Source organism: Schistocerca americana, chromosome 2 (genome assembly GCF_021461395.2).
Source record: "Schistocerca americana isolate TAMUIC-IGC-003095 chromosome 2, iqSchAmer2.1, whole genome shotgun sequence".
Classification (NCBI taxonomy): domain Eukaryota; kingdom Metazoa; phylum Arthropoda; class Insecta; order Orthoptera; family Acrididae; genus Schistocerca; species Schistocerca americana.
This window is the reverse complement of record NC_060120.1, coordinates 449,105,407-449,117,953: the sequence shown is the minus strand read 5'-3', so window position 1 is coordinate 449,117,953 and position 12,547 is coordinate 449,105,407. Positions and strand designations below refer to the sequence as shown.

The 12,547-nt window shown below is 37.9% G+C and overlaps 1 protein-coding gene across 1 annotated transcript in view; it reads left to right on the top strand.

Moving 5' to 3' along the window:
- Positions 1-12,547, top strand: part of LOC124595691 (guanine nucleotide-binding protein G(o) subunit alpha-like) — an 81,020-nt gene that overhangs the window by 32,018 nt on the left and 36,455 nt on the right. The window contains exons 4-5 of the mRNA XM_047134549.1: positions 8,590-8,718; positions 8,808-8,922. Of these exons, the coding sequence (XP_046990505.1) occupies positions 8,590-8,718; positions 8,808-8,922 (244 nt within the window). The remainder of the gene's footprint in view (positions 1-8,589; positions 8,719-8,807; positions 8,923-12,547) is intronic.

Below are 12,547 nucleotides of genomic sequence, written 5' to 3'. Positions count from 1 at the left end.
CACCACATAAAACGTGAGGGGCCGAACAACAGACTTGTAGGCAGTGGAAGCATCAAACTGGCCAACTATAGGAATTTTCTGCTTATTATAAGTTCTCAGATTTCGCGTAACTGGAGACAAGGGAGGGGAGCCCAACTCCAAATACGTGCAAGAATTAATGAGAGTTACCGCAGAGCCAGTGTCCACTTGCATGCGAATGTCTTTATCCAGAACACGAACAGTAACAAACAACTTATTTGTTTGAGAAAGCACACAGTTAACGTCCATGTCCGATGCCTCGTCCTCGTCGACAGGAACTTTAGGGGACTGACACACAGAAGCAATGTGGCCTTTTTTCCTACATGAATTACACATGGCCCAACGTTTTGGACACGCGGCCCTGTCATGCTGTACGAAACAATGTGGACAAGAAGGAAGTGCGGAACAAACCTGCTTCTGTGGTTGCTGTTTTCGCTGCGAGCGTTGCGGCACAACGCGACGTTGTTTACGCGAGTGAACCGCCGCCACATCTTCGTTCTCCTGTGAAACAGGCAAATTGTCCGTGTCAAAAGTGGTCTGTACAGCGCCTACATCACACCACGCGTCTATTTGCGCACCAGCAGCGTGAGACACTTCAAAAGATTGAGCGATGCTTAGAACTTCCGACAACGACGGGTTTGGCAGTTGTAAGGCACGTTGCCGGACTTCTTTCTCAGGAGCAAGCCAGAGAATAGTGTCCCTAACCATTGAATCAGCATAAGACTCATGATGAGTGTCCGTGACAAACTGACATTTCCTACTCAGACCGTGTAGTTCCGCCGCCCAAGCCCGGTAGGATTGATGGGGCTGTTTACGACACCGGTAGAACGCCATGCGGGCGGCAACGACATGGGTATTTTTTCGGTAATAGTTAGACAATAAGTCACACATTTCTTGGAAGGACAGAGAGGCAGGTTCCCGCAGAGGGGCTAACTGAGATAGCAGCTGATAGATCCGTGGGGAAATCCAAGATAGAAATAACGACTTACACATAGGAGCGTCGACAACGCCGAAAGCCAAGAAGTGTTGCCGCAAACGCTTCTCATAATCCTCCCAGTCTTCAGCGGCTTTGTCGTAAGGAGGGAACGGAGGCGGAGAAGAGGAAGACAGACGATGAGTAAGCGAGGTCGACAACGCCTGAATAGCAGCCGTCAGCTGTGTTTGTTCCGCCTGAATAGCAGCTGTCAGCTGTGTTTGTTGGTCAATGAGCGCTTGCAGAAGCTGTTCCATGTCTGCCCCGACACGAACACACAATTCCACAACGCAGGAAAAAAAAATCCGACCTCGTCGCCAAAAAGTGTTGTAACCTTTAATCCTAATAAATTGCGTGGATATACAATGTAGAGCAATAGCGAGTTACATGCTTCCAACTCCGAATCTGTCACTCCACTGCCGTGCCGTGACATGTGGCCGGCGCCGTTCATAGCCAGGTGGCGCTCCCGCGCTCGGCCGAGCTGCAGAGCGCCTCTATCGCCGTGTTCGCATACTGACGTAGCGGCACTTTTAAATCTCGTGGCACTGTCACAACACTATGTATCACAATGAAAATAACTGTCAGTACATCATAATGTATACTTACTTACTTGATTCTTAATCATCACTCCGGATGTTTTACTTCAAAAACAGGCAAAAAAAGTATTCTGATTATCAGAAATTAAAAAATAAAACTTAAAAAAATCAAGTGAAAGAAATGCCATGATCAGGAATGAAAAATGGATTACCACTTTGGTACTCTAATGCCTTGACCACTCGGCCATCGACCTAGCTCTGCTGGACACAGAATAGCGAATACCCAAGCTACAGTATAAAAACACAAAAAATGTTAATAACTTGAACTTTATTAACTTTGGACTCCATATAAAAATTGTTTGTTTTTAGATGACCTACAGATGTATAGCTTTGAAAATATGATTTTTTGTCATTAACTTTGACCTTGAGTCAGAGAGTCTGGGAAAAAGCCATGACATTTGTCTCTCTATTTGCAGTACAGAATGTCCTGCATAAATTGATCAAAATCAGTGACCCACAGGTTGGACTCTCCCCTTGTGAGACACCAGGGGGCATTCCTAAGTGACCAGTCAGTGAGTATGAGGGGATGGTTGGTGACTCCGGAAAGGCACAGGAGATCTTGTTTTGCACAAGGTGTGGATAGTGATGTTGCTCTGTGAAGGCTTCAGTTAGGCTCTTAACATGTTTGTAGAGCGACTGCTTGTCACTGCAGATGTGGCAATCAAGGCTGACTAAATATACAGGAACTTCTTGGTGTAATGGTTAGCAGTTCCCAAAATACTTATATTGTTGGTGGTTGTTATGTTCGATGTTGATGGAGGCACTGACGGACCCATCCATGAGGTGGAGGCTGGCACCAGGGAATGTGGCTTGTTTGGCTGAGCTGGTTCAGGTGAAGCAAATGGAGGAGAAGGTGTTGAGGTTCTGTGGGAATGTTGATAGGGCATCCTCACCCTTTGTCCAGATCATAAAGATGTCATCACTGTCTCTGAGCCAGATGAGGGGATTGGGATTCTTCTAGAAGGCTGATGGATTGTTTGGTGTATTTGCCTGTGCCTGCATTGCAGATTTGTTTGTAGGTAATGCCTTCAAAGAAGAATTAGTTATGAGTGAAGATATAGTATTGTATGCGCAAAGTTGACACTCAACTCGGTGGCTGATGGGAGCGACACCAGAGGCATTTCCCATTTACAGCCACTCCCATAAGCCAGGGCGCCAAGTGTCAACTTTGTTTGCCTGTTAATAGGTCATGGTGGAGGAGGTAAGAGTCAGTTGGGCATTAGGAAAGGTAGTGTTCAGTAGTGGCAAGGCCATGGGCATGGGGTAGACAGGGTTGACATCAACAGTGATGAGCAGGGCACTAGGTGATAAAGGAGCAGAAACTGCAGAAAGTCAGCAAGGGAAATGGTTAGTGTATTTTATATATAAGGGTAAGTAATGGGTAATAAGCTGAAAATGGTGGTCCTTAAGGACAGAGATTCTGTGAGGGCACAGTATCCAACCATAATGTGATGTCCTAATTGGTTAGTCTGAATCTCTACCCTTATGGACCAACGCCTTCAGCTTATTATCTTTCTATCAGGGTGCAGTATCCAGTTACAATGGGGGTCCTGGGTCATTGCTTCTAAATATAATACATGGTTGTTATTGTATTTATTAGATATTGGTTGATGTTGCAGGCAGCATCATTTGTCCTTGTTACTGTAACCACACTCTCATAATTACTGATTTTGGAGATGTTTTTGTTAATTTTTGAAAACTATTTTGGATTGGTTTGACACAAACTAATGTAAACACTTCACGAGTGCGTCTTCATGTAGAAAACTTAGGTTTTTGATCTTGGCTTCACCCAGGAAGATTAACTTTTTGGTACATGAATTTGGTTACCCATAACAATCTTCCCTTTATTTTGTGATACAGCAAGCAATAAATTTATGTTTGTGGACTTTGGTTTTATTATTTTGTGACATACATTAGTTTTACCAGACAACAGATGAAATATTTCTTCTTTACCATTTAAATTGCTGGTTATACACGCATTATTGCAGGACTCCTTATTATAACTACTCCAATGATGAGCATTGTGTAAGATTACACATTTCTTGTTGTCACAGTTCCTTACAACGTATTTCACACAAAAGTGGTATGTAGATTGTGTACTGACATTTTCTGAGACAGAGTGTTTGTCCTTCACTTCTTTGCATTTCTTCAGGTGTGCTTTATGTTCAGTGTGTATGTCCATAAAATTTCTTATTGTGTTTCTGGAACACACATTACATACAAACTGCTCATCTAATAACAGAATCAGGAGATCTTCATTATGAAAACTCATATTTGATGGCATCTTACACACAATCAGTGATTTACCTTTCTTTTAATTCCATTTTTCTTGTTTCTAGTTAACAATTATCAATGAAAATATGGCGTTTAATCACTGTTGTATTTCTCTCACACACATATTTATCACTATAACAGCATAGTGTGCCTTGGTTTGCTAGCAGACACCATAAAAATACCAAATGCTGTATTTGGGGAATACTGTAACAAATGTGGATCAAATCACGTGATGCTACTTGCAAAGGAATGACATAAGACAGAGTGGAGGTATTGTTTACTTCTGGGGAAGAAATGCATAATAGTGGCATTAATACAACGTAAAGATATGTGTTTTAAAAAGTGATTTATTGGGGGGTGGGAGGGGGGGGGGGGGGAATACATATGATAGAGAGAGAGAGAGAGAGAGATTAATTGACTGTCGGTTCTAAGTAGTTGTGGCATTTATTTCATTGTTAACAGCAGACCTATTTATTTTCTGTATGGCTGCGAAAGCAACTTCAAATTGTATCCAAGTAACATATGGCTAATAGTAGAGCTATAAGCTATACATCAGTCAACTCATCTATTTAGATGCAGTTCATTATTGCCTGTAACATTAAATAATTGCTCCTTATTAAAGCACTGTCCTTATATTTATTTATGTATTTTCCAATTAATTGACCCTCACAGTAACATTCCCAACAAGAGTAGAAGGACGCAGTGTAACAGCAATTGATAATGTCTCTCATGAAATAGTTTCCCATACCATGATGATCAAATGGTAGCAGTAACATCTCCATGTCAATTAGGTTTAACTAAGAAAGGAAAAGGAAAATGACAAAGAATTCTAAATCCGAACTCAGTTACATTGTTCACATAAAATTTACAGGATCAAAAATGTGGGAATTTTACGACGAACACACGATAAATGAGAAATTTAATTCTTTCCTAAACATATATTTACATTATAAATGCAGTTTTCCTGTAGAACAGATGAGGGGAATTTACAGTGGAAGCCGGGGAAAAGGTTGGCTGGCAACTGACATCTAAACATTTTGTGCTGGAAAGAGAGAGATTTATTTAATGCAAAGGAGTTGTTCTGATCAATGCACCATAAACTGTAGTGCAATGTTCCTCAGTGTTCCATCAAAAAGACAAAAACCAAGGACTGTGCACAAAAAATTCCAAGAACAAGACAAGGACAATTTGGTGCTTTATTAAGATGAAATGAATAAACTCCTGAATGGCAGTAGCAGCAAGGTAGATAGTACAAAATTAAAATTAATGGCTGCTAAATTCAAAGAATTTTTCCTGACAGTAGCTGAAAACACAGGGACAAAAAATCATTTGTGAAAAGTAGATCCAATAAGCTTACTTTGTCAGACAATACGTACTCCACCATCCTCATCAATTTCTTCGATTCATCTATTAGAGAGATCACAAAAATCATGAGGTCACTAAAAAGCAGTAACTCTTCTAGCTCTGTTGGTATCTCAGCTGGAGTACTAAAATCTTTTGCTGACTTGGTAGCAGCCACTCTCGAGCTACCCATGTCATCAATCACAGAGTCAAGAAGTATATGCTAAAAAAGTTAAGCATACATTGATAACACTAATGTAAGAAAGTTGAGAGAAGCAACTTGTATCTAATTATAGACCAATGTCACTCCTTCCTGTGTTCTCAATATGTTTGAGAAAGTGGCTTACAACAATTTTATTGAGAATAACCTTTCAACAACAGCTCAGTTTGACTTCCATAGAGGCTTCCCTACTGAGAAGGCAATATATGAGTTCACAAATTCAATTCTGCTATAACTAAACAACAAAAATTACCCTTTTAGCATTTTCTGTGATCTGTCCAAAGCCGGTGGCATTAATGGTTTTCCCCTTCTTGGGTGGAGTTATGTTTTGACAACAGAAAACAAAGGATCATATTAGTTAACGATACAGTATGAATATGATCAAATTCAGAGTGGAGAAATTTTAAGTATGGTGTGCTGTAAGGTTTGCTTGGACTGTTCCTGTTATTGGTCTACTTCAGAGGCTGTGAAACTTTTCCTCTGATGGAAAAATTTGAGAATCCTAGTACTTTGATTGAACACCTTGTTTATTTTGAAAGTTAATTTTTTTTAAAAATGAGGAAAAACTTGTTTTATTTAGTGATTTCTTCAATTTTAAATCATAACTAGTAACATATAAATCATAATAAATTTAAAAAATAATACAAAAGACAAAGAACAGTATATCATTAATAGTTTTTTGTAAAGATAATGTAATTGAATAGATAAAAATCTACTCACCAAGCAGTGGCAGGAGAACACACATATAAAAAGCATTAAAGTCTGCAAGCTTTCAGAGTCTGTGTCTTCTTCTTCTGGCAGAATGATTGACGGGGAAGAAAGAAGGGTGAACGGAAAGGAACGATCAGGTTTAGGAAAAGTCACCCAGAACCCCAGGTCAGAGGAGACTTACCAGACAGGATAAGAAGGAAAGTCTAATTATTGGGGACTGTGCCGGGTGAGATTCAAAACCCTAAGAGCTTAAAGGCAGAAGATGAGCACGTCCTATGAAACACTATTGTTACATGGAACACAGTTTGGGAAACCTTGGTCTACATAAGTGACTTACTGAGGACATTAGAGGATTTTCAGAAACTGTAATGTTTGCCGATGGAACAAGTATATTAATAAAAAGTCTGAGCACATCCACACCAGACACAACCAGGATAATGATAGAACAATCTTACAACTGGTTTATAGCTGGCCCTTTAACGCTTACTCTTGCAGAAACTCGGCTTATGCAATTGCAGACAAATCGAAATGACTTAGAGGTACCAGAAGTAGAGATCAATGAGCACATACTGGATGAGGCTCCATGTTTGAAGTTCCTGGGTATCCAGATGGATACTGAAGTGAGGTGGTTCCAGCATGTGGATAAGTTAACCAAAAAGCTCTGTTCTGGCTGCTGTGCACTCTCTGGGTTGACCCTTAGGCAAGATTGCTAACATAATCTGCATACTTTCACTCAGTTCTGGCCTATGGAATAATTTTCTGGGGCATTGTAGCTAAGGTGAAAAAAGTTGTTATTGTAGAGAAACATGCATTAAGAATATTGTCTGAAGTTGATAATCAAATAACCAAACATCTCTTCAGAGACCTAGGGATTCTTACACTTATATGCCAATACATACACCCCCTAAGGTGTTTGTGCTTAATAATAGGTGTGAATTTAGGACAACTACACATCCCCCTCTATGATTAAGAATGGAGTTATATCATGGGGCAAAAGTGTATAACCAGTTGCCAATAGACATCAGGGAGGAAATTTAAAATCCACGAATATTTAAAAATAAAATAAAATAATATGTCATTAGCTGCTCCATCTTCAATATAACTGAGTATTTGAACTCAGGAATATAAATTCTGCCTAGCTCTAATATTTGTTCCAGATACCGGTAGATCTTAATTTTTTCAGCATATAGACAGCTAACGTTGGTCTGTGTAAAGTTAAAATATTTTGAAGTAGTAGCTGTGTTTCTGATCCTAACATACATATACACTCTAGAAGTAATCACCATTTATCAGTTTGAGTAGATTAGCATCAGTCGTAATTTGTTGTTTTTATACTTTACAGAAGTGGCCAGCCATGGTTGCTTTTACTTGTTAATATATAGCTTGACTTGTTCTCCATCCCTGATAGCTCTACTTCATGATGGTATTGAGAGGATACACTTGCTTCCTAGACTGTTCACTTGACCTCCTATTTCCAGCTGGACTGACACAACATATTTTGGTTCATGTGCAGTGGCTGCCAACATGGTTTCAATTCTGGATGTTGTTTGAAACTCTTTTTAAGTCCAGTTACTAAGAAGGCTATCTGAGTGGTTACTTTGCGTGCCTTACTTGTGTAGTCCTTTTGTCTTCAGTGTGATTCACATTTTAGAAGACTTACACACATTCACAATTCATCTAATATTAATTTAAAAATAAACAAATCACCTTTTGTTGCTAGTATTACAAAATATCCTTGAGTTTGAACTAGTTCATAAGCCAATGTAATTGGAAAGAATAATTTCTGGTATGGTTATCAACAGGTCTAATCCTTTTCAGGCAAGAAATAACATGTCAGAAAAAATGTGAAACAATGCATTGTTATTTTAGAATGCAATTTTTGGTGAATAGAAGTGTATGTTGTTGTTAAGCTACACATTTCATTGTAAGGGAAAGTTTATCATCACTTCCATAACACTGGCTCACAGCACCCTCCAAGGCACACCTCCAGCATAGCTTGTAGAGTGAGTGGATGCAGGCTGTTTTGCTGGAAATTAGTTCACACAGTCTCCTCGAACTTGGCCTAACTGCTCCCTAAACTGAACCATTATAAGCCATAAATGTGTTTGTCATCTGTTGCAAACAATACTGCAGTAGTATAGTATTTCAGTATTATTTTGTGTCTTCATTTTCTATTTGATGTTGATGTTTTTTTGAAAATTGTTTCTTTGAATTTCTTAAGTAGGTTTTTGTGAGGTGTTCGTATAATTTGAAAATAGAAGAAAAGTAATCACAACAACAGAAAAATGTAGGTACTCAATAGTAATTACCGAAAAATAGTGACCATTTTTTCTGCTGTTGGAAACTGTTTGTTCTATATTTTACTGTCATTCTATTACCATGGATTCACTTTCATTTTTTCATGTCAGCAGGGTTTTGCTGTAAATTTTATTTCAGTGGCCATATTTTTGTTTTAGTTTATTTGAAAACATGGATCGAATCTGTGATGAAAAATATGTGCCAACACCAACAGATGTCTTACGGGCAAGGGTTCGCACAAATGGCATCATTGAAACACACTTCAAAATCAATGATGTTATTGTCAGGTATGCCTGTAGATGCAAATATCAGGTACCAACTTTGATATTATGTATAAATGTAACATTCACTAGTGTTCTTTCTTAACTCTTTGCAGCATGTTTGATGTTGGGGGGCAGCGATCTCAGAGAAGAAAATGGATCTATTGTTTTGACAATGTCAGGGCTGTGATGTTTGTGGTTTCACTCAGTGGTTATGATATGACATTACTGGTGAGTTGCTTTAAAATTCAGTTCAGAGATTTGAAAAATAAATTTGTAATAATTTATGTTTTCCTTATTTATGGTATATGTTTTCAAAATTTGGTATCATAGGAAAGGTTCTAGAGTATTGCTTAAGCGTGTGAGACCCATATCAAATAGGACTAACAGGGGATATTGAACATACACAGAGATGGACGGCACAAATGGTTACAGGTTTGTGTAATCTGTGGGAGAGAGTCACAGAGATACTGAAGGAACTGAACTGGAACACTCTTGAAGACAAATGTAAAATATCCCGAGAAAGTCTATTAACGAAGTCTTCAGAATTGGCTTTAAATGATTACTCTAGGAATATACTAAAGTTCCCTATGTATCACTCACATAGGAATCATTAAGATAAGATTACAATAATTAATGCATGCTCAGAGGCATTCAATCAATCATTCTTCCCATGCTCCGTATGGGAACGGAACAGGAAAAAACCTTAAGAAATGGTACAATGCGACATGTCCACTACCATGCACCTCATGGTGGTTTGCTGAGTATAGGTGTAGATGTAAATGTAGATGTCCAATGGAAAAATAAAAAAAAAACTTTATCTAAGTAAAAATTAGGAACATTTGAAACTTTCTGATGGATTAAAACTATGTACCAGACTGGAGCTTGAAACCGGGACCTTTGCCTTTCGCAGGCTAGTGCTCTACCAATTGAGCTTCCCTAGCATGACTCACAGCCCGGCATCACAGCTTTACTTCGTCAGTACCTACCCTCCTAGCTTCCACACTTCACAGAAGTTTTTCTGTGGAAATAAAGCTTTGAGGCTGGATCATAAGTTGTGCTTTGGTAGCTCGGTCTGTAGAGCACTTGCCTGTGGAAGGCAAAGGTCCCAGATTTGAGTCCCAGTCCACCACATAGTTTTAATCTGCCAAGAAGTTACACACCAATGCACACATTGCTGCAGAGTGAAAAATTCATTCGAATAGAAATTTGTTACAAGTGTGATTCAGTGTCAGAAATGAGGAAGTCAACATCAGTGTTACAGTTTTAAACATGGCTGTCATTCAGCAGTCATATACTAGTTTCAACATAGTATTATACAGCCAACCAGTTGCACATAACTGGTAGTTACATTGACCTGGGTTTCGACGCCTACTAGGGGTGTCTTTATCAAAATGATTTCTTGTAAATCCTATAAAATAAAACATAGAAAATTAGGTATGACAAAAAAAAACACTAACCAATATGGCAATTGTCAAAATGAACAAAGGTTACTTACATAAAATTACATTGCTAAAAAGCATGGTCAGAATTTAGAGCTGTTATGCTCCAGTCAAAAGTGAAATAAAACTTTCTAGCCTTTGCCACAGGACCCCAGCTGAGAACAACATCAGACTGATTGGCCCAGTGGCTTACATTGCTGTCATAAAAACAATATGAATTGCGCCGCCTATTAGCCACAGACAGTAACATGTAAACAGTTAATTTTAAAAACAAAATATAAAGAAAGAGAGCTTAATGTCTGTCTGAAAATACACAGTAGTCAAGCAGATTAAGTATAACAGAGCCATCTGTTAGGCTTTACAGAAATTACTATTCATAAAGGACAGAATGATACCGAAAAATTTTACAAACAGCTGTACAATCCAAAAAATATTTGCATGAAGATCGTAACTTCAGCAGCACAAATCTATGAGATTTGAAAAAAATTATTTTCCAAACCAGAAGCAGGGAAAGATACAGTAAAAAATAGAGGAATCAAAATTCCATGAGCAATGGATTGAAACCATTGAAAAAAAAATTGTTATGTAGTTGTAACTGTTCATTGAGGATGAGGCCACCATTCTTAGAAATATGCTTAAAAATCTCCAGCTCTTCGAGTACATTGAGCCTATGCCCTTTCTTTTCTCTATGCAAAATGGAAATTTCTTCAACACATTTTGGTTTGTGTCCAGAAATTAGCAGATGATCAACAAAAGTGGAATTGTGTACATTAGTGCCTCTTTTTCCAAACAAATGTTCCTTGTACCTGATGCTAAAAGACCTTCCAGGTTTGTCCTACATAATAAATGGGACACGTATCACAAGTGATTTTATACACTCCTGAATTGTGTATCAGAACAGCAGTGGACTTGAGGTTGTGAATGAGATTTGTTTTTGTAAAAGGCAACTTTGAATCTATATTTTTTATTCAGAACACAACAAATTTTATACAAAATAGGGCCTAAATATGGAATTAAGAAAACATTTTCATATTTGTTACGGTGAGGAATAGCACTGCTGCATAAAGTGATCACTTTAGTGTAAGCTTTAACTTTGAAGACATTGTCATCTAACGTGGGATCGTAACCATTATTAACTGCAATAGTTTGTATTATGTTCATCACTTCATTAGGCTGTCAGGTGACAAAGGTACAGACACTGGACAATGAATGGCTGAATGGAAAAATACTTTGTTATGGGAATGAGGATTTACTGAAGTAGTGGGCACAATTTGATCTGTATTAGTGGCTTTTCGAAAAATGCCGAAAGAAAGTCTGCCAATGTCAATAGCAGTACTAAGGTCCAAGTAATTAAGCTGATGTTCATTATTTTTCTAATTCAGAAATGAAGCTGATATTCTCCTGAAGGCTATTAAAAATTTCAAACAAGTGCTGAATTCCTTCCTGGGAACTACTGTATATTATCAAATTGTCATCTACGTAACGAGCATAAGACAAAATACCAAGCTCAGAAGCTGAAAAATTATTAAAGATATTTTCATTAAGTTGCTGGAAGAGAAATTCATCAATAATTTTTCAGCTACTTATCTTGTTATTTTTTCTTATTCTCAGTATGCAGATAACATGATGCAGATCAAATTGTGCCCACTAGTTCAGTGCATCTGAATGAGGAAGCATTTTTCCATTCAGCCATTCATCGTACAGTCACTGTACCTTTGTCTCCTGACAGCTTAATGAAGCGATGAACATAATAAAAACTATTGTTGTTAATAATGGCTATGATCCCACATTGACAAGATCTTCAAAGTTGAAACTTACACTAAAGTGATCACTTGAGGCAGCAGTGCTATTCCTCACCGTAACAAATATGAAAATGTTTTCTTAATTCCATTTTTAGGCCCTATTTTGTATAAAATTCGTTGTCTTCTGATTAAAAAATATAGATTCAAAGTTGCCTTTTACAAAAAAAATCTCATTCACAATCTCAAGTCCACTGCTGGTCTGATACACAATTCAGGAGTGTATAAAATCATTTGTGATACGTGTCCCATTTATTATGTAGGACAAACTGGAAGGTCTTTTAGCATCAGGTACAAGGAACATTTGTTTGGAAAAAGAGGCACTAATGTACACAATTCCACTTTTGTTGATCATCTGCTAATTTCTGGACACAAACCAAAATGCATTGAAGAAATTTCCATTTTGCATAGAGAAAAAAGAGGTCATAGGCTCGATGTACTCAAAGAGCTGGAGATTTTCAGGCATATTATTTCAAACACATAAAACTGAAGAAAATGCCATCAACCTAAAAAATGAAAGAAAAAAAATTCACACAAAATATTAGAAGAATCAAGAGAGGATTTCATAAAGATATTATAAACTCTATAGAAGGTAATTATCATAAAACCAACTCC